General features: G+C 45.5%; 1 protein-coding gene and 1 pseudogene across 2 annotated transcripts; both read left to right on the plus strand.

Annotated features, from left to right (window-relative positions):
- The first annotated feature begins 10,259 nt into the window (after nt 1-10,259).
- On the plus strand, nt 10,260-16,526 carry LOC146753164 (uncharacterized). The gene is made up of 6 exons (XM_085530809.1): nt 10,260-10,346; nt 10,556-10,809; nt 12,308-12,426; nt 12,990-13,088; nt 15,438-15,527; nt 16,410-16,526. The coding sequence occupies exons 1-5, from the start codon at nt 10,260-10,262 to the stop codon at nt 15,494-15,496; spliced, it is 618 nt and encodes a 205-aa protein (XP_085386935.1). The 3' UTR covers nt 15,497-15,527; nt 16,410-16,526.
- Nucleotides 16,409-17,915, plus strand: LOC146753165 (hydroxysteroid dehydrogenase-like protein 2 pseudogene; annotated as a pseudogene). Its single transcript, XR_014940152.1, has 3 exons — nt 16,409-16,556; nt 17,114-17,242; nt 17,607-17,915. The product of XR_014940152.1 is annotated as a hydroxysteroid dehydrogenase-like protein 2 pseudogene (transcript).
- The last annotated feature ends 1,391 nt before the right edge of the window (nt 17,916-19,306 follow it).

Here is a 19,306-nt window from a genome sequence, read left to right on the forward strand (position 1 = left end):
CATGGCTGCTAACTGCCACAACTGTCAGAGGCGAGTGTGTTGCGCGCGGCAGTGGTGACCAAGGTGACATGGAGAGGGTTCTAAAATGGCGGCCGCACTGCTGGCACTGGTGTTCCACATAGGATGAGGAGGGGGCTGGTAATAGCAGGACAAGGGGAAACTGATTTAAGGGACAAGGGGAAACTGATTTAAGTTGAAAGAGAGAAGATTTAGGTTGGATGTTAGGGGGAAAGTTGTTTACTAGGAGAGTGGTTAGGCCCTGGAACGGGCTGCCCAGGGAGGTTGTGGATGCCCCGTCCTTGGAGGTGTTCAGGGCCAGGTTGGACAGGGCCCTGGGCAACCTGATCTAGTAAAGGTGTATGTTTGGTGGCCCTGCCAGGCAGGGGGGTTTGTTCTTCATGATCCATGAGGTCCCTTCCAACCTGGGTCATTCTGTGATTCTGTGATACTGGTGTGTGGCTGCTTGTCCCAGCGTGCTGACCTTTTGTCTTCAGGTTCACCAACAAGACTGTAACTGATTTATGGAGGAGGCAAGTGATGGGTGCTACTGTGTGACAATCAACATCACTTTGTGGACATTTGAAAGCACCTTCCTCCAGAGCTGTTCACCTCCAGAAGAGGGTGCTCAGAAGTGTTTACTGGCAGAAGATCTGGCTCCAGATTGGTACCTACACGTACCCACAGCAGCGCTCTGTGCCTTCATTTCCCTCTTGGCAGAGCAGCTCCTGCCCCCCTCTTCTCCTCCAGCTTCTTTCATTGCACACAAGTCCCCAGATCTGCCTCTGCAGCCGTAAACCTTCCCAGAGAACTTGTTCTCCCATAGGGCAGACACAGTCACCCTCCTCACTACGAAGCAGCTTCAGGTTGGATGCTCTCAAACAAACAGAGATTTCAGCCTCACCCCATCACAATGCTGACCGTTTCCACAAAGGAGAATCACCTTCTCAAGAGGCTCCAACTGTGCCCATGTACACAGTGTCACCAGTGGACCAGTCACCCCAGAAGTTGCCAAAGTGTGTGGTGGGACAACTCACATGGTCTGGTGATAAGGAAAAGAAACTCTGGTCCTTCTGCCCTGGTCCTGATGCTCCCTGAAAGGGGCTTCCATGCAATGCTCTACAGAGGCAGAGGACTTGCTACATTTAGAGGTGCAGAAAAACCTTTTTCTCCCCGGCTTCCCTCTTGGGACCAGTGACAACTTCTGCTAATGGAGAATGCATTGCAAGAGACCCTGGGCCACCTCCGCGGTCTGAGACCACCACAATTAAACAGTGTCACACCAACAGTGTAGGACATTGTTCTGTGATTTCCCCACGCTGGTACCCACAAACACCTATCCACACACACACACACACGATGCTTTGGGTTTGGTTTAAAGGAATCAGAAACAGCTTCTAGGCTTTAAACAGCAAATAGCCCTTAACAATCTGCAGACCCTGTAAGTCTCTCTCTTAAGTGCACCACTGCACCAGATTTGTACCCAGAGGACTGAGAGGAGTCAGCCTGGGAGGCTGATGGACCGATGCTCAAGACAGCAGGCAAGTGAGTGACAGAGACCATCACTGCACACATCACCTTTCCAGTGGCACTGGTTTTCCTGGCAGCTGCTCCCGGGGCAGAGTAACAGCCCAGCAGGGACCTGGGATCAAGCTGTGCCACCAGACTTTACAGGGAGGTCAAAAGAAGCCAGAAGGGGAGTATTGCATGGGCAGAGCTTCCTGCTGATGCCAAAGGCTGGCACAGTCTGGAGCACACACCTCTGCCTGTTTGGCTGTTGCCCGGGCAGATTGCAGCTTGATTACAAAATCACACAGAATCACAGAGTTGTAGGGGTTGGAAGGGACCTCTAGAGATCATCGAGATCATCCAACCCCCCTGCCAAAGCAGGCTCCCTACACCACATCACACAGCTCGGCATCCAGGCGGGTCTTGAATATCTCCAGAGAAGGAGACTCCACCACCTCTCTGAGCAGCCTGTTCCAGTGCTCCGTCACCCTCACTGTAAAGAAGTTCTAAATATGATAACGAAATACAAGATAACACAATATAATATAATTGAGGCTAACAAATCAAACAAACAGGGAATGAGAGAGTCCCCGAAAACCGAGAGGCCGACTGTGAACTCTAGGCGACACGGCTGGAATGCTTCCCACTCTCCGAGAAGTTCGAGAGAAGAAGGAGGGCACTCCAGCCTGGGAACGAGATTATACAGCGTCCTGGTCCCGTGACTTATCATTAACCCTGTTGTTCTCTGGGATATGTAGTCTTCTTCTGTGGACTGCACATTCAATACAAGTATCCATACTTTACATGATGTTATGATGTGGAATACTGAGAGCAAAATTACAACATTACAAAACCATGACAGCCACATCAGCCCCACAGCAGCTCCTGCCCCATAGATCAGACCCACATCTGCCCCACAGAAGCTCCTGCCCCATAGATCTGACCCACATATGCCCCAGAGCAGCACCTGCCCCATAGATCTGACTCACATGTGCACCAGAGCAGCTCCTGCCCCAAAGATCTGATCCACATCTGCCCCACTGCATCTCCTGCCCCATAGATCTGCCCCGCAACAGATCCTGCCCCATAGATCAGACCGACATCTGCCCCACAGCAGATCCTGCCCAATTGATCTATCCCCCATCAGACCCACAGCAGCTCCAGCACCATAGATCTGACCCACATCTATCCCACAGCAGCTCCTGCCCCATAGATCTGACCCACATGTGCCCCAGAGCAGCTCCTATCCCATAGATCAGACACACCTCTGCCCCACAGCAGCTCCTGCCCCATAGATCTGACCCCCCTCAGCCCCACAGCAGCTCCTGCCCCATAGATCTGATCCACATCTACCCACCTTTGAAGTACTTTGGTCCTTCTCTGCCAGTCGATCGCTGCAGCATCTGGTTGTCTCCTGCTCAACACTCTGTCCTACATCCCTCCTACACAGGCCAGAAACCAAGGCACAGAAAGTATAAGGGATCCCCAAGGGTCTGAGGCATCTTCCCTGCTGGAACAGCAATGGAGGACACAAGACCACAAGAAGCCAGATTCAGGCAGAGAAGCTTGAGGGTGCAGCCATCTGCATTAAGGTTGCTATGGTTTGGCGTTGCAAATACTACTCTGCCTGACTGGGGCAGGGCAGGCTTACGCAAGTGTTTAAGCAGACGTCTTTCTGGTCCTGTAGGAAGCAGCAGGTCTGAATTAAAAGGAGCAATGAGGCAAGGAGTGCCCTGAGCTTGTTTCCTAAATAGAAGGCAGTGTAGGACAATTTGAGGAACAGGAATTCAACTACTGTAATGCAGAGCACTATTTTTGTCGCCTTCCAGCAGTCACCGATTAATGGAAGATTCTTGTCCTTCCCAGACTCCACTGTTGGTAACTCACATCTACAGCCTCTCTGGGCAGCCTGTGCCATTGCCTCACCACCCTCTGTCTGAAAAAGTTTCCCCCTAGTATCTAACCTAACATGTAGCCTAATTCTCCTCTCTTTATTCACAGGAGATGTGCTCTAGACCTCTAATTATCATTCTGACCTTCCTCTGGAGCTAATCCAGAAGCTCTGCACTTTTCTTGTGCTGTGGGCTCCAGATCTGGACACAGTACTGCAGATGGGGACTCATGAAGGCAGAGTGGAGGGGAGCAAGAGCCTACTTCTCCATGCTGCCACTTCTCTGTGGATACAGTTGGTCTTCCAGACTGCAAGCACACACTGCTGGTTCATGTCCATCTTTTTGTCCACCAGAACCTCCAAATCGTTCTCCACATTTCTTCCATGAGGAACAGCTCCATGATCTTCCCAGGCACAGAGGTAAGGCTCACTGGCCTGTAGTTTCCCATGTGATTTCCTTCCTGCCTTTCTAAAAACTGGGAGTGATGTTTCCCTTTTCCAGACCCCAGGGACTTCTCCTGCCTTCTTCTGACAGCCATGACTTTTCAAATACGGTGGAGAATGGCTGGGTGAGCGTATCAACCAGCTCCCTCATGACTCTGGGAAGCACGTCATCCTGCCCCATGGACTTGGACATATCCAGTCTTATGAGGAGGTCTTGGACTTGCTCGTCTCTTACAGTAGGAAGGATTTTGCTCCCCTGGTGTCCACCTAAATGTTCAGAGTCATGAATGTCATTCACTTTCTAGGCTCTTCTTGTGGCTCCTTAAAGTCCAAGAAGTCTCATTTTCAGCTCTCCTTACGCTTTTACCACACAAAGTAACCTGTTCCAGTTGCTTTCTCTTGTGGAAGGACAAAGGAGATTGACAGTGCACCATAAGTCAGAATATAAACTGCTGCTATGCAGAAAATATTTCTGATTTCTTCAGTATTTGTCTGGAAGACAAAGCTCATAGAAAAATGTTCTAAAGTGTGAAGAACGAGCCCCTTTCAGGACTGAAAATGACTTCTGCTTTAGATGAATAACATGAATGTCTTACAGGCAAAAAATACTAATCTGGAAAATATGAAATAGGAGTCAGAAAAGTTCCTGATGAGCTGCACATGAAGAGTATGGCAGAGTTTCCTTAGGGTAACCATCTTCTTTATTACCCTACAGGAATGGGTAACAAGGGCAGGAGTATGGTTCATCATTCCCTTCTTAGTTTGATGGCAGCTCCCTCTTTGTGCTGGGAAGGTAAATAATGATGGGAGAGACCCCTAGGTTTTGGTGGGACATGAAATATCTGTGGTCACAGCAGGTATGTGTCAGCTGTCACAAGGCAGACATACACAGGTAATGCAGGGTAAATTAAACGAGAGCCTGTACAATGAATATGATTAAAAACTGTGTAATAACAGCTCAACAAGAAAACCACTTGAAAGAAAGCAGGGGATCTGGCAGTGTGAATATATGCTAATTATAGAATGGATATTTGGCTGACGTTAGTAAGAATGTGCAATGTGTAATTTTTATGTGTCAGATAAGTACAATAGGCTGTTTTCTATGTTTAAGAAACCCTGACACTTGGGTCTCCAGGCTGTCTCCCCAAGTTATTCCCTAGTGTGCTTCACAACACTAAGAATGTGGAACTGGATCATTCTCTTAGCCCTCTTGCGTTGCTAAGTGTGAGATCCTCTGTTCAGAATTGGATTAGCTATCAATGAGTGATGCACAGATGCTATGGCAGACCCACAGTCCTTCCACTTCTGCCCTCCTACTGCTGACCTGTGAGCGCAGATGTACTGTTCTATAAGATGCTTTAGAGAGCTCAGGCTTAGCCAGTTGCTGCACCCACAGAAAGGCAGAGGGAAGGGCTGAAAGTCTGTGGTGACAAAGCTGGGCTGCTGAGGGGCTGATTTTCAGTTCTGTCACAGAAATCCCAGAGCCATTTGCAGTCCTTCAGGCAACTGCCCATTTGTAATAGGCTGACAAACTTGTCTTGTGCGTCACATCTGTTCAGGCTGCAGAATTCTTGGAGCAGGGTTCATTTCCTATGGAGAAAACCTCACTCTGTTTGGGTCTCTCCCTTTCTACAAAGAAAGGAAAATGACAGCAATCAAAATGATAAACACAAACATAGGACATTGCTTAGTTAGGATGTGTTTAACAGTCAACAGCAGTGTAACACTTATTCCTCAGGCAAAGAAAATAAGAAAACGAGCCATCTGGGCTTGTCTCTTCCCAGTTTTGAATGAGGCAACAGCATTAATCTTTTATTCCCTCCATTTTGGGCCTGGTAAACTTGGAGTTCTGAGAGATGTGGTTTTTGGTGAATAGATGTGGCCTTCAGTATTCTCCTTTTACTCCAAAGTCTGAATCTCTGCATTCCCCCATATCACATTAATGCTTTCTTTCCCCCTCCCCCCTCCCAATAAATAAATAAATAAATAAAAACAAAAATTAATAATAATAAAAAAGCAAGCTCTCAGCTTATGAAGAAATAGCTGACAACAACCTTCTGGACAAAGCGCTTTTATGGAGTACAGTTCATATTTACAGGGAAAAAAGATCCAGAACTTTGTGCTCTGTAGTCTCCCAGTACCATATCCCACACATGCTAACACACCCTTAGGACAAAGATTACAACTGGAAATAATGATGTGGCAGTTATCCTCCACCCTGATAAAACTTCATCCATTGATGAAAAAGGTGTGTTCCACAACCTAGTGCTCATGCCATGTGGTTCCTATCAGTGGGAGAAAGTAAGGGGGAAAGCTAGAAGGTGCTGTTCACATTAAGGAAATACAAGAGAAGATTTTTTTTGTTTTCCTGCACAGAGGTTGCCTTGCTTAAGCTTTATTCTGCTATGGAGGAAATGCATACACTTTTCTTCCTCATTTTCCCTTGCTAACAGAGGGAAAAGTCTGACAAGAAGAGTTATTGTCACCTTCCTCATCCTTACTACTTGCTGACACTGGAGAAGAAAATCCTCTGGGGACTACATGGCTTTGTTTCTTGGCTGTCTACTGTGCAGTTGTCCCTTCTCTTCACTTTCTCATTTCCTTAAGGTAACATCAAGCTGATGTGTGCAGCCCACCAATAAAAGTCTGTGGAAGTAAGCCTTTCTCAGGAGGTGCTGTGCTACTGTCCTCACTCATTTGCAAAGTTCCCTCTCCATTCTTTAGCATAATCTCCAGGTGGGAATGGCAGGAGGCAGTTACAGAAGGAACTGCCAGACCCCAAAGCAGAGCTGGTGCAGGAGGGTACCACACAGCCATGACTTCAGGTTGGGAACTCAGAAGACCATCATACTTGAGCAAGGAAGAGTCCCTTTAAATAATGAGATGTGCAGAAACACCAATGAGTAGAGAAATAAAAAATCTAGCCTTTTCAGTTTATCATATTGGCTTATAAGTTGTGAGAAATCTATGCTAGTTCTTTGAGAGGGACAGATTTTGTTTCTCTACTTTTCAGCTTACATTTGCACCACTGAGTTACTGATGAAAAAGGAATGTTACCTATAACAAAGATAAGCTTTATCTACTGATTGCTTTAAATAAACCCTCATTCCTTTCAGCTTTCGCAGCTTGTAGTCTGTTAATCCCGTCAATCATTGACTTTAAATGTAGGAAATATGTAGTAAATGCATGTCAAGCTCACTCAGTGTGTGTCAGAGAATCCAGCCACAAGCCTAAGAACAAGTAGGGGCCCTAGCCTTAAAAGAAACTGGGGGTGGGGAGTCAAACCACATTTGGGCCACCACCACAATAAATAAAATCCAGGCAAAATATGGGTGAACCATGGGCTGACAGATCAGCCTCAAAGGGTTAAAGTAAAGGGGTCAGCCAGGTTGGATGGCCCTGTTCTAACCTGACCTGCTGGGTAGCAGCGCTCCCATGGCAGGGGTTGGGTGGGCCCTGAGGTCCCTTCCAACCCAACTATTCTGTGGTTCTATGATCCTTGAGAGCCCCTTCCAAATCGGGATATTCCGTGATTCAATCTCGTGTGCTGAGCGCTCCCTCTGCTGGCACACACACATAGCTGGATTTTTCCCTACTCAGGCTGGGAAAAAAACGTGCCAGTGGAGCTGATGAAATGAAAGAGGTCATCGAAACAGAGCCCGTGGGGACTTGAAGGCTGAGCTTACCTTTTCTTCTTGGTACAGTTAGCGATCAGCGTCGTTCATTACCTTCAGCACCATGCAGATAGCGCCTGTATTTTACACAGGCCTTAGAGCTGGTTTTCTTATTAACTGGAACGGCCAGTAAAAGAATCTGAAGTTTTTCTTCAGTTTCTGATAACAGGGCAACAAGTTTGTTTAGTCACTTCTTTTTTACAAAAGCTGTGACCTGAGGAACGGATTTATAAGCAGAGCATTTCTACACTCATGTAAAAATCCTGTGGAATGCAAATGTCCAGAAGAATTTTAGCACCCACTGTGGGGTTTGTCCTTCCAGTGCAGAGCAGACTGGCACATTGTTCAGCCTTGTCTGTTTAGAGCATAAAGTCCAAGAATGGCACCACATGAAAGTTTGTAATGCAAGGATCAAGTACACCTCATAGTCAGCACCATCAGCTCCCACAATATCCCACAGCACAGCACTGAGGACCTGAGTGGAAGGTGGTGGGATACCTGTCTATGTTCCCATGATGCTGCCTCTAGGACACATGCTCATCCCTGGATAAGCAGTATAGCAAAAACACATCATCAGAAAACAAAGATTCCATCTTTCTGTTTTTCTTTGTCTATTGCTACTGAATTTCTTGTTCCATTGGGCTCGAATCCATAATGGTTTATATATGGATATGACAGTCCTGTCCTCTCTCCCCTCTAAACATGTGTACAACCACACAAGCAGCCAGACACAGCCCTGACACAGTTGCCATTCACAATCACTATCCCCCAGGGCAGCACAGTAAGCTTTCATCTCACAGGATGAACTACTGCTTTAATGGAGAGGGGAAAACACAGGGGGCAGCCAGAGACAGCTTTGTTCTGCTCTGGATGCATCTCCAGCAAAATCACGTTCAGTTAGGTGGCATACATCTCACAGTAACAGAGGGCAGTTTGCTATCTGCAGAAAAGGTGAAAACCAAAAGAAGTATTATTCACAAAACATAAAGAAATACTGTTATATGTCTTCTCTTTGAGTCATTATACACAGTCATTACAGAAAAAATGTTCTCCTTGCTGGGCATTGCAGCAGGATTTAGTTACGTCTTCTCTTAGAGATCTACATCTTATTCATGCTTACACCATGTCAAGTCAAAATGAGGACGGGCATTTTGTAGATGCGTGGTATGAGAGGCCAATATTCTGTTAGTAATGCTTTCCTCCCAAGGTTTGAAGGCAGCACCTTTTCCAGCCTCATTTCAAATACTGCATCACATTTAAATCCCAGCTTTCCTAACACAGATGCAATGTTAGGAAGCCATGTGAGGAAAGACAGGGATGGCTTTAAGTCTCTAAATAAGAAGAAAGAGAATCATCATCAAGGAGGCTGACTGACTGAAAAAGAATGTGCTTTTCCAGGCCATTTCTGAAGGTACAGCTGAGGGCTAACCCATAACAGTTACTTTACTTGTTGAATAACATTTTTATGTATGTGTATTATGTTTTGCTTTTTGTCACTTTGCCTCATGTTTAATTGCTCTGTTCCAAAGTTTTGCTGAAGGGAACTGAGGAATGGTTTGAATGGCAGTAAATGTGGATATCACAGATCCAAAACATGGCCAGAACTCAACATTGTAAAAGCTGCGATTTGACCCTCGCTCAACAAATACTTTGTACATTTAAACAGGCAAAAAAAGAACCAGCTTTAAACTGAGATGAAACCACAGATCAGAGATTAACATTTCATTAAATACTGGACAAAGCAGTAGAAACTCTTGCTCTCTTCTTGTTTGCAGATCATGAGAGTTCAGAAAAGCCCATGGAATTATATCTGATTTATAATCTGATTTATAAGCAGCACTGCATTGAGACAAGATGGGGATGAAAGGACAGAGCACAGCTCTGGTGAAAAGGGCTGGGCATCACCTTGGGGTGATCATTGTGACTCCATGTTGGGAGTGGCCGAAGCCCCCATCACAAACACGTGCCATCACAATGACACCCCATCAGAACCCCCAGGGTGTTCAGAAGGATTTCACTTGCCGAGTGGCACAGCGAAAACCGCTTTGTCGCAGAAATGTCTGCGAGGACAAACTTCAATTGGACTGAGCAAAGACGCTCCCACCCTGCAAGAGGTGGTCAAGGATCGGCTCGTGATGCTGCTCACTCCCATGTCCGTCTTTAGCAATTGAAAATCTCCTGTACCTTGCTGTCTTTCAAGCGCAAGGTGATAACAACTGACTCTTCTCCTTTGCCTTTTGCAGCCTCTCGTCAACTGGAACCCAGACTTCGGAGGAGAGAGCTCTCGGCTCCTCGAGCAGCGCAGGCCGAGATCTGCCCGGAGAAGGAGAGCCGAGATGGGCCCCTGCTGCTGCTCCTGCTGCTGCTGCTGCTCCTGCTCCCGCAGGGGCAGCCTGCAGGCAGCGGGTCCAGCAGCCGGCACCCAGGCGGCTGCAGCCAGGGGACCCCGGCCTCCCAAGCGCCGAAGGAGAAACCGCAGCCGACGCCGAGCTCGAGCCTCTCACAGCCGGCCAATGCGTGCTGCAGCAGCTTGGGGAATGAACCAGCCTCTGGACCCATCCCTGCTGCCACCAAACAGCGGCTGGAGCCCTGGAGACATTTCTACTTCCTTGTCGTTCACCGCTTCATCTTACATGGGAGACAGCTTGCCACGCAACCCAGCACTGCAGGAACTTCCCTGGCGCCCAAGAGAGCAAGAGCAGCATGCTCCTGAGGCCGGCCTGCTTTTCCACTCCTTATCGCTCATGGTGAACATACAGCATGAAGTCACGGTGATGCCAGAGGAGTGGGAGCCTTGGGAGGACCCGCAGCGCCCACCTTTCACCAGCTCTGTCTGGGTAGAGGAAGGCTGCTGGCTGCGCACCGATGAAGATGACAGTGATGAAGATGACGAGTGAGCGCCCTGCAGTGGGGTCATGTCGGCGCCCACATAGTGGCCCGAGGTGGTAGTGGATAGACCGATAGTTATAAGGACAGGTTGTTTCAATAATAAATCGTTTCAGTTGTCACTTCAGTTTGGTCATTCAGTCCTTTCCTTGAGGGCGAGATCTCAGATGCGATTTTAATTTTGTCAGTGAAAACGTGCAAGGCTTTGGCTTGGTTGAACGAGGTGTACTCCCGCAGGGAACTCATCCCGATACTTCCATCACCCGCCCCTCATCCCGCCCCGCTCGGCCCTGGCTCCGCCCGGCTCCCCGGGCCGCGGCTGCACGGAGGGCGGTGTGAGCGGGGAGCGCGTCCCGTGCCGAGCCGACAGCCGCCCCATGGCCGTGCCGCCATGCTGCCCAACACTGGGTAAGGCAACCTGGGCTTTCCTCCTTCCTTCGGCGGGGCCGCGAGCTCCGAGCCACAGGAGCTGCCGGGGCAGAGCTGGGGCCGGGGCCGGGGCCGGGGCCGGGGCCGGGCGGAGGGACAGACGCGTGCTCCGCAGCCCCTTGAGGGCGATGGGACGTGGGGTGGAGGCCGCGGCCGGGCACGGTGGCCCTGGAGCGGCTGGGTCGGACCCGGAGTCCCGCTCGGTGCTGTTTGCTCACGGGCCGAGCTGTGTGCACGTCCGGAGGGCAAAGTGCGGCTGTGGGTGTGCTGTGGAATCTGAATTGAGTGACTGCTGCGGCGTTATTTCTGCGCTGCTAATGAACGGGGACATACGTTGACCTTATTCGTTCCCGTGTGTTGCAAGCAGTAGTCATGAGATCCTGTACGAGTGCAGAAAGCGCCCACGGTGCAGCCTGTGGGCTGCCCTGGTTGCGGCCGTGCCTGCTGCAAAAGGAGCCCACCTGCATGATTCTAACTCCCTGAACCTGTCCAGTTAACATTTCTCTTACCTCTTAGGCTGTTCAACCATCCAGACTATTATGTATTTACTTGGATACAAAAGTATTTTGAGAGATGGTAATGAAAGCCTTGCTAATGTGAATGGTGTCAGCTGTTATCACTTTGGCCTCAAATCCTTTCATTCTATCACAGAAGTCAATCAGGTTCACCAGGCTTGATTTTACCTACTGAGATTGATGATGCATTGGAACATGCTGCCCAGGGAAGTGGTGAAGTCACCATCCCTGGTAATGTTCAGGAAGGGTTTAGATGTGGCACTGAAGGACATGGTTTAGTGGCCATAGTGGGGATGGGTTGAAGGTTGGACTATATTGTCTTTTCCAACCTTCCAAGTTCTAAGATTACCTCTCATCTATGGCTAGTTTCTCATGTCCTGGTAAACCATGTTCCTAAGCAAGGCACTACCAGTGTCTGCTCTCACTGAATCACCCATGCCACTCAGCAACGCCTTTCCCTTGTTCATGCTCTTCCTACCCACATTATAGCAGATAAACAAGTTGCCACTGGCTTCCCTTGCAAGTCTCAGCTGCAGGTGAACTTTGGTTCTCCTCACACTGTGCTGAAATGCTCATGCAATATTCCCAGTTCCTTTTTATCTCACTGGTGCTTCCACTCTGTGTGACACCTTTGTACATAGGGGCTCAGTCACAAGTCGTTTGCACAGCTGTGTCAGCCTGCTGGTTGGTTGGACAGACTTGTGGGGATTTATTGGGTTAAATGCAGTTACTTGCAAACTGAGTTTTACTGTGAAAGCCTTAAGGAAAATCATGGTCATTTTTGAAAATCTGATTTTTGGCTCTTGTCTTTGGCACCCTGCATTGGGATTGTGATCCTGGACTTTGCCTTTACAGCGTGTTGAGCTACTGGTCCTCTGTGTTCAGAGGGCCAAAAGAACTAAATTACAGAGAGCTGCACTGAGTATCAAAACGTTAGAATTGGTTGGTTTTGTTGTTTTTAGAAGTCACTCCTTTTCTGCTTTTGGAGAATGCAGCAGTTCTGTTGTGGGCAGCCTTGGATTATTGTACAAAAAGTCTTCAGTGGTGGTGAAAGGCTTATATTTCCAAGAAGGTTCTGCAGGTAAGAGTTAAGAGTTTTTCATAGGATTTCTTAATACTACACCATGTTTTCTATTCCCAATAGAGATAGGAAGGCAAAATCTTTTTTTCTCTATGCTTCCACATTTGATTTGATAGCGATAAAGCTCATTGCTGTCTTTTTAAATAGAAATTATCTTTGAGGAGTGAAGGAGGCCCCAATTGCGTCTTTGGGCTAGAACATATGTTGCTCATCTTAAACCTGTGGATTATCTTTTAAACTTCAACACTTGGAACATGGTTAAACTCCTCTTGCAGGTCCATGTTCCTTCTCTGCAACATCCCCTTCTCAGAGTACACAAAAAGGATTTACAACGTGCTTTTTTCCTTTTTTTTTTCCCTCCCCAATTCAATACTCATGTAAAAGGGTCAATTTGTATCTGAAGGGGGTGGTAGGAGCTGGGAGAGTTTCTGTACTCTAGGAAGATGATGCTTTGACCCCAGAAAGTTGATTTTTCCGTGACTTACATCCTTCAAAAGTAAAATTCTATGTGTAGACTAAATATGTATCCTACTAATTATGGGATTTTTGTGTGCTTTTTGTAGCCTACACAATTTGTAAATATGGCATGTCCATGTGTGTCTTGGGAATGGCAGAAGAATTTAAAGGAGAAGTTGCTGTCAATGCTTTATGGCCTAAAACAGGTGATTATTTTGAATTGTTGTGTTTTGTCCTATACAGGTGGTCTTATTTAGGACTGATTCAGGACACCGAGCACTTCTGTGTATTTTTTTGTGATCAAAGATGTTGTGTGGGTATTGGCTTTCTTTCCTAGTTCTCACTGTTGCCTTCCTGTTTTCACTTAAACTTGCCTTCAGCCTGAGCACATTCTGCTTTTTCTCCTGTCTTGTCTTTGTCATTTCAACATGACTCAAACTTTGGTTTGCACACCATCCCTGAGTAGTATTGGACATTTATGTCAATATTTAGAATCCCCAGCTAGTTAGATTGCCAGGAAATAGATGAAGCTGAGAAGATATGTACCTCTGTAGATGTAAAAAAAAAAAAAAGTTTTGGCTGAGTGGGAAATCAATTGCTTTTTCACACAACCATCCAACACTTCTTGCAAGTCACAGCACACTGAAGGGCCGCATAGCAGAAAAATAACTTGGTGTGCCCATCTTATACTAGCTCCAGTTTATTGTCCATGGGTCAGTGAGGACCAGGGCTGCTGTTGAAGGTTTGGTAGCTGCTGAACAAAGAGACCAGTGTCTTGAAAGCATTAGAAGCAGCAAGTGAGCTTTCAAAATTTGTATGTATCGGTGTTTCCTTGATGAAAACTGTTCATGTTCTGAAGTATAAAAGTTTGTAATGTTCAGTCTAGGAAGAAAAATGTTGTTTTGAAAGGTTTATCTGCCAAAACAAAAGTTAACTACTTTAGAGAGTGAGAGAGGTGACTTCTGTAGAATCTACATTACAATTACAAAGTTTTTAATTTAAAGAACATCATATATATGTGATCAGCTTCAATGCTGGAGATTAACACTGTGCTAGTATGGTTCTATTGGTTCATCCAGCTCCTTGAAACAAGAAAATATGCTGATAGTGAGATGTTATGAGCTCTCGATTTAACTAAAAGTGAAAGAGGTAGCCTGCCAAAAGGATGTAAGAGTGTGAATGAGTAGTAGAGGTACTGCAGGGTCAAAGTGGAAGATGCTGTATGTATGAATTAATGGAAAACCAGCAGCACTTTGTATGAAATAGATGGAAGGATGTGCAGATTGCAGGACAGTAGATGGTTTTTCATATCAGTCTTTGCCCATAGTTTTGCTATATTTAGAACAATAATAATTGGCTGTAATGTGAAAGTAGAGGAGCATAAGCCAGGAAAAGTTTGAGTTTGTGCTATTGGGTTTCTCATCTTTAACTTAGAGTCACTTTGTTATCTCACAAGTTATTGTGGGGCTAAAATTGAGATTTTCAGTATGGTAATGGCTGCAGAAAATGTTAATTGCAGATGCACATTCACTTTGAGAAAGATAGTTGTCCTGTTAGTTTTTCATGTCCTGAATAAAGCCAGAGGAAGTCTTTGTGTGGAAAGTATTGATAGAAGCATTGAATAATATGAATATTACAAGGAGTTCTTCCCTTTATTCCTCTTTTGGTTCCTTTAATACTTTTCAAGTAAGGGAATCTTTACACTTTGAGGATTGTTTGCTGGTTGACCATTCTTCGCTGGTTGATGGTATTTCACAGTTTAGTCTTCTCATGATTTACTTTCATGTGAGAGGAGAATAAAGTTTATGCATTTGCCAAAGAGATGAGTATGTGATGTCATTAGTGTCAAACTTGTAATTTCCTGTCCTCTGAATTTTCCAGCCATACATACAGCTGCTATGGATATGCTGGGAGGATCCGGAATAGAGAAGCAGTGCAGAAAAACTGACATAATTGCAGATGCTGCATATTGCATTTTAACAAAGCCGAAAACTTTCACTGGAAACTTCATTATTGATGAAGTTCTACTGAGAGAAGAAGGCGTTAAGGATTTTGATGTCTATGCAATTGCACCAGGTAAAAGAGATCTTTAAAATGAGAAGTTTGCGAAGGAAGGAAGGCCATATGGGGAATATGGATATATTCCTTTGACTCAGTCAAAAGATGCTTTGCCTCACGTTTGAGAATGTGGATTCTGGGAAAGCACATAATAGTCCACTGAGGCTCTAATAATCAATGCCTATATAAATATATATATATATATTTTTTTTAAACCCATTAGCAAAAAGAAAATAGACCTGCACCACAAGCGCATGTATTACTATTTTCCAAATAGTGAGATAGTGTTTCTTCATCTTCAGATGTTTCTGACTGAATTTGTAAGAGGCTTCTGGGTCTGATTTTAAATGTACCAGAACCTAAACATGTCACCTCGTCTTCTTTCAACCTGTAGTTCATTTACTGGTAAATTGAGGTGCTGTTGCCTTCAGAATGGATTCCTGTTTGTGCTGTTCACCCTTACTTGGGCTTACTGTTATTGTTCAACTCCCCTTTAGGTCACCCCCTGATGCCTGACTTCTTCTTGGATGCTGAAACTGACATGACAGCCACATAATCAGAAGGCCGTGGAAGGGCAACCTCTGCATGTACATGTCGATTATTTGTGATGATAATGAATGCCTCCTCTATTTCAAGTTAGTTTTGGACTACATTCAAGCTATGTGGCAAAATCTCTTGTATTTGGGCTGTTTGATTTATGGAAGTGACTTTAGTGTCTGCAACTTTCACAGTTCATAATCAGCACCTTGTTTTGAACAACCTTTTTGCTTTTTACCACCAGAGTTAAGTGGTATGAAGATTATGAGTAAATATTGCTGTAAAAAAATCACAAGCAATCAGCATATTTTGCAGGAGTGTTACATCTTTCTTGCAGTGTGAGAACTTGAGAAGCTTCTATTCCTACATGAAGTTCTCACAGTCGTACATGATGTGAATGTCTACAAGATGAAATAGAGAAGTTGTTTTTTTACAAAAGCATCAGGTTCACTTTTTCAGAATAGTGATGTTTCTATTGGAGGGCAAATAGGAATACTGGATATGTTTTATAGGAGTGCCAAAACAAATATAGGAAAGAAAGAGGCTAAGTTTGAAAAGAGCCCAGTTCCCTTGAAAATACTATTTGTGAGTGCGCACTTAGACTTTTCTGCCAGGAACTGATACTGCCAACTGCCCAGATCTCCAACACAGTAGCAATTCACTGAGTAGAATAATTATTTCCTGATACACTGACCTTCTGCATGGCTTTTAGGGGCTGCTAAGCATTACATGCCTTATAAATTGCAAATGCTCTTTCTTAATGTTAAATGAGCACATTCACTGCAGTGTACAAAGTTGCTGATTAAAGTAGTGAATTGATTCACACCTTAGAAGCTTTTGCAGAAGAACTGCTGAAAACATATATATTCTTAGAAAGATAAGTGAGATAGAGCGTTCCAGCATTTTACAGAGAATCCATCTGTTTCTTTTAGGTGCTTCACAGGCATCAGGTGGAGCCAAGCTTAATAAAGAATCAGCTTCAGCGGGGCCTGTTGCAGAAACATTCAGAGTTATTCAGGGAGAACTCAATAAAGAAATAGTGAAATCCACGCAGGGCGTCTTTCAGTTTGAATTGTCAGGTAAGACCATCACTTGTAAAATTCTCAAATCCTCACTTTTCTAGCAAGAGTCAGTCTGTATTTTCACATGTAAATACTTGTCTTTTATAACTGGTCTAGGAACAGGGACATCTTTGGGTGTGCTCTATAAGATGCTGCCTTTCAGAGCCAACTTCAGCACATGTGGGATTTACCCTGCTGCTGTTGTCACAGGGAGATGCTTTCTGCATCAGCAGCATGTGCTGCTCTTTTGGGGACTGTGGTGTGTTTTCCTGGTGTTTCATTTCTGCTGTGTCACCCTGCTGGCCGTGCTGCACAGGGTCAGCATGGTAGTTCTGTTCCAAACCCCTGCTGCCTCCAGCTCCACCAGCAGCCACTGCCTTGTCCCCTGACACTGTGGCACTGTGGGGCATCTGCTGGGGCTGACCTTGTCTGCACAGAGAGCGCGGGGCAGCTTCTGGCACAGCACCTCCAGCACGTCTAGCACGAAGATGGGAGAGAAAAGCAGGCGGGGGTAGCAAAGGGCAGGGCACATCAGTCCTTGTGGTGCTGCCACAGGTTCTCCCTGTTCCACTTAGGTGACGAAGGAGGCACTTGGTACCTTGACCTGAAAACCAGCAGTGGGAGTGCTGGGTTTGGGAAGCCTCCTGCAGCAGCTGATGTTGTGATGAGCATGTCGAGTGGCGACTTTGTGAAGATGTTCACTGGTGAGTAACAAACGTGTTTGGCAGAACTGAGGCAGCTACTGGTGGCAGGAAACATCTTGTTGATGGATGAGCTGACAGGCTCACCTCTCTTTGTGGTCTTGGAATTGGATGAGCTGTAGCTGGAAGTGCATGGCCTTTAAATTCCCTTCCAACGTAAGTCACTCTGTGAGTCCATGATTTTATAATAAAAATATCTACTGCTTTGTTCAGTAGCTATTGAACTTTTCAGAGCGTAGCTTCAGAAATCTGTTGAACCTCTTTTCTGATGCTTTTACAGTAGAACTTGGTAGCAAAGTAACTACTATATGATATCGCAATCTCCAGTTCCTTTCCTTTTCCTGATGATTCTGTGTCTTCTTTTTAGGTAAACTAAAGCCAACCATGGCCTTCATGTCAGGAAAATTAAGGATTAAAGGTAACATGGCACTAGCATTGAAGCTAGAGAAGATGCTGACACAGTTTAATGCTAAACTGTGAGGGAGAAGCTGTACCAGCAGAACATCCAGCCTTTCTTTTATAATAGCAATGCTACATTTTAAAACGATAATCTACTTTTTTCTCTTTATTTGTGTGTATAACAACTGTGGATAAAATGCTGATCTGTTAGAGAAGATCTAATTTAGTTTTATTAAGACTGAAAGGTGTTTGTGATTAAACAATTCCTTCTTGAGAATACTTCTATTATGTAACTGGTGTTTTCCTTTCTTACACTCCTTTGGAGCAATGCAACACACCTGAAGTGGGTTTTCTTTTACATATTTGCTTGCATGCGTGCATGTCCCATAAGAAGTCTGGGAGGAGCAAATATCACCTTGCAGATCTTCACACAAACACACCCCCAGCCCAGACTGCCACAAACAAGGTAATCCCTCCCACAGCACCTGCGTGCAGCACCAGAAGGTTTAAACTACAACATGTTTACAGGCACATCACCTTCCCTCTTTAGCATGGAAAGAATGGAAACTCATGAGAAAAAGCACAAATGCTCTCTAAGTGGACAAGAGCACAGATCCTCCTCCTGGTTCAAGAGCACGTGCAAAGCCAGAGGTAGCAACCTCACAGTGTTGCCAACAGAACTGCTCAAAATGTAGGGCATTTTACTCCTAAGTATGTAGAGAATATTTCAAGACTTAGAATTTATTTTCTAACTCGTGCAATGGTCAAATAGTTTATAGTCTTCAAAGCCTGGGCTCAAACAAAATTATTTGTGCTGTAAAGGTTCCATCCCTGTTGAATTCTGGTAATAATACAGAGAATGTTGAATTCACTTATGCACTCTGCAGTCCCAGCGCCATGAAAAACATGAAGGAACTTTCCTTTTGAGGTGACAGCTTGCCTGTGGCTGTGTGGTTGTTCCCACACTTGGCTACATTATGCAATACTGTATGTGTAATGCTGGTTGCAGCAGTGCAGTCAGGAAGTATGCCTTAGGATTGCCAGGGCTGTTACATCTGGAAGGAGATGTAAGCAGATGTGGCTTGTTCTCATCTAGATAACATGAAGAGTATTGAGGGGATAGTGCAAGAAAAAGAATCTTTCAAAAGCAGTCAAACAAGTGCTTTGCTGCATGACCTGAAAGGGTGATGGTACCAGATTGTCTTGGTGTGAGCACATGGTAAGATTTTTGTGTTAATAACTAAAGACCGTTAGATACGCTGCTGTTCTCTGAGCTGAATAAACATCAGCTGGTGGTACCTCATGTATGAGCAGAGGATGGGTGAGAAGGTGGTGTGTTTGGAAACTGGGGGTGGCTGGGATCTAGAAGATGCAGAGTGAGCTGACAAAAGGTAAAGGTTGAAAACAAAACGGGAAAAGAGTTTTGCCAGTTCCTCAGCCGGTGACCCTCCTGAGAACTGAGAGTGGGGAAAAATTAATCAGATGAAATTCCAGCTCCCTCCCTTGAAGACTGACAAAGATTTTAGAGGCACATGTTCATGTTGGACTACACCTCTTTTCCCCTATGAATAAAAAACCTTGCTGCCTCAAAAAACAGGGCACCTTACCCTTCTTTGATCCAGTCTTGCTCAGATCTGGAGGAGCTGGAGAGAGCTGCAGCATAAGTAT

Source organism: Coturnix japonica, unplaced genomic scaffold, assembly GCF_054131305.1.
Source record: "Coturnix japonica strain WE unplaced genomic scaffold, WE-NBRP24 Scf039, whole genome shotgun sequence".
Taxonomy (NCBI): domain Eukaryota; kingdom Metazoa; phylum Chordata; class Aves; order Galliformes; family Phasianidae; genus Coturnix; species Coturnix japonica.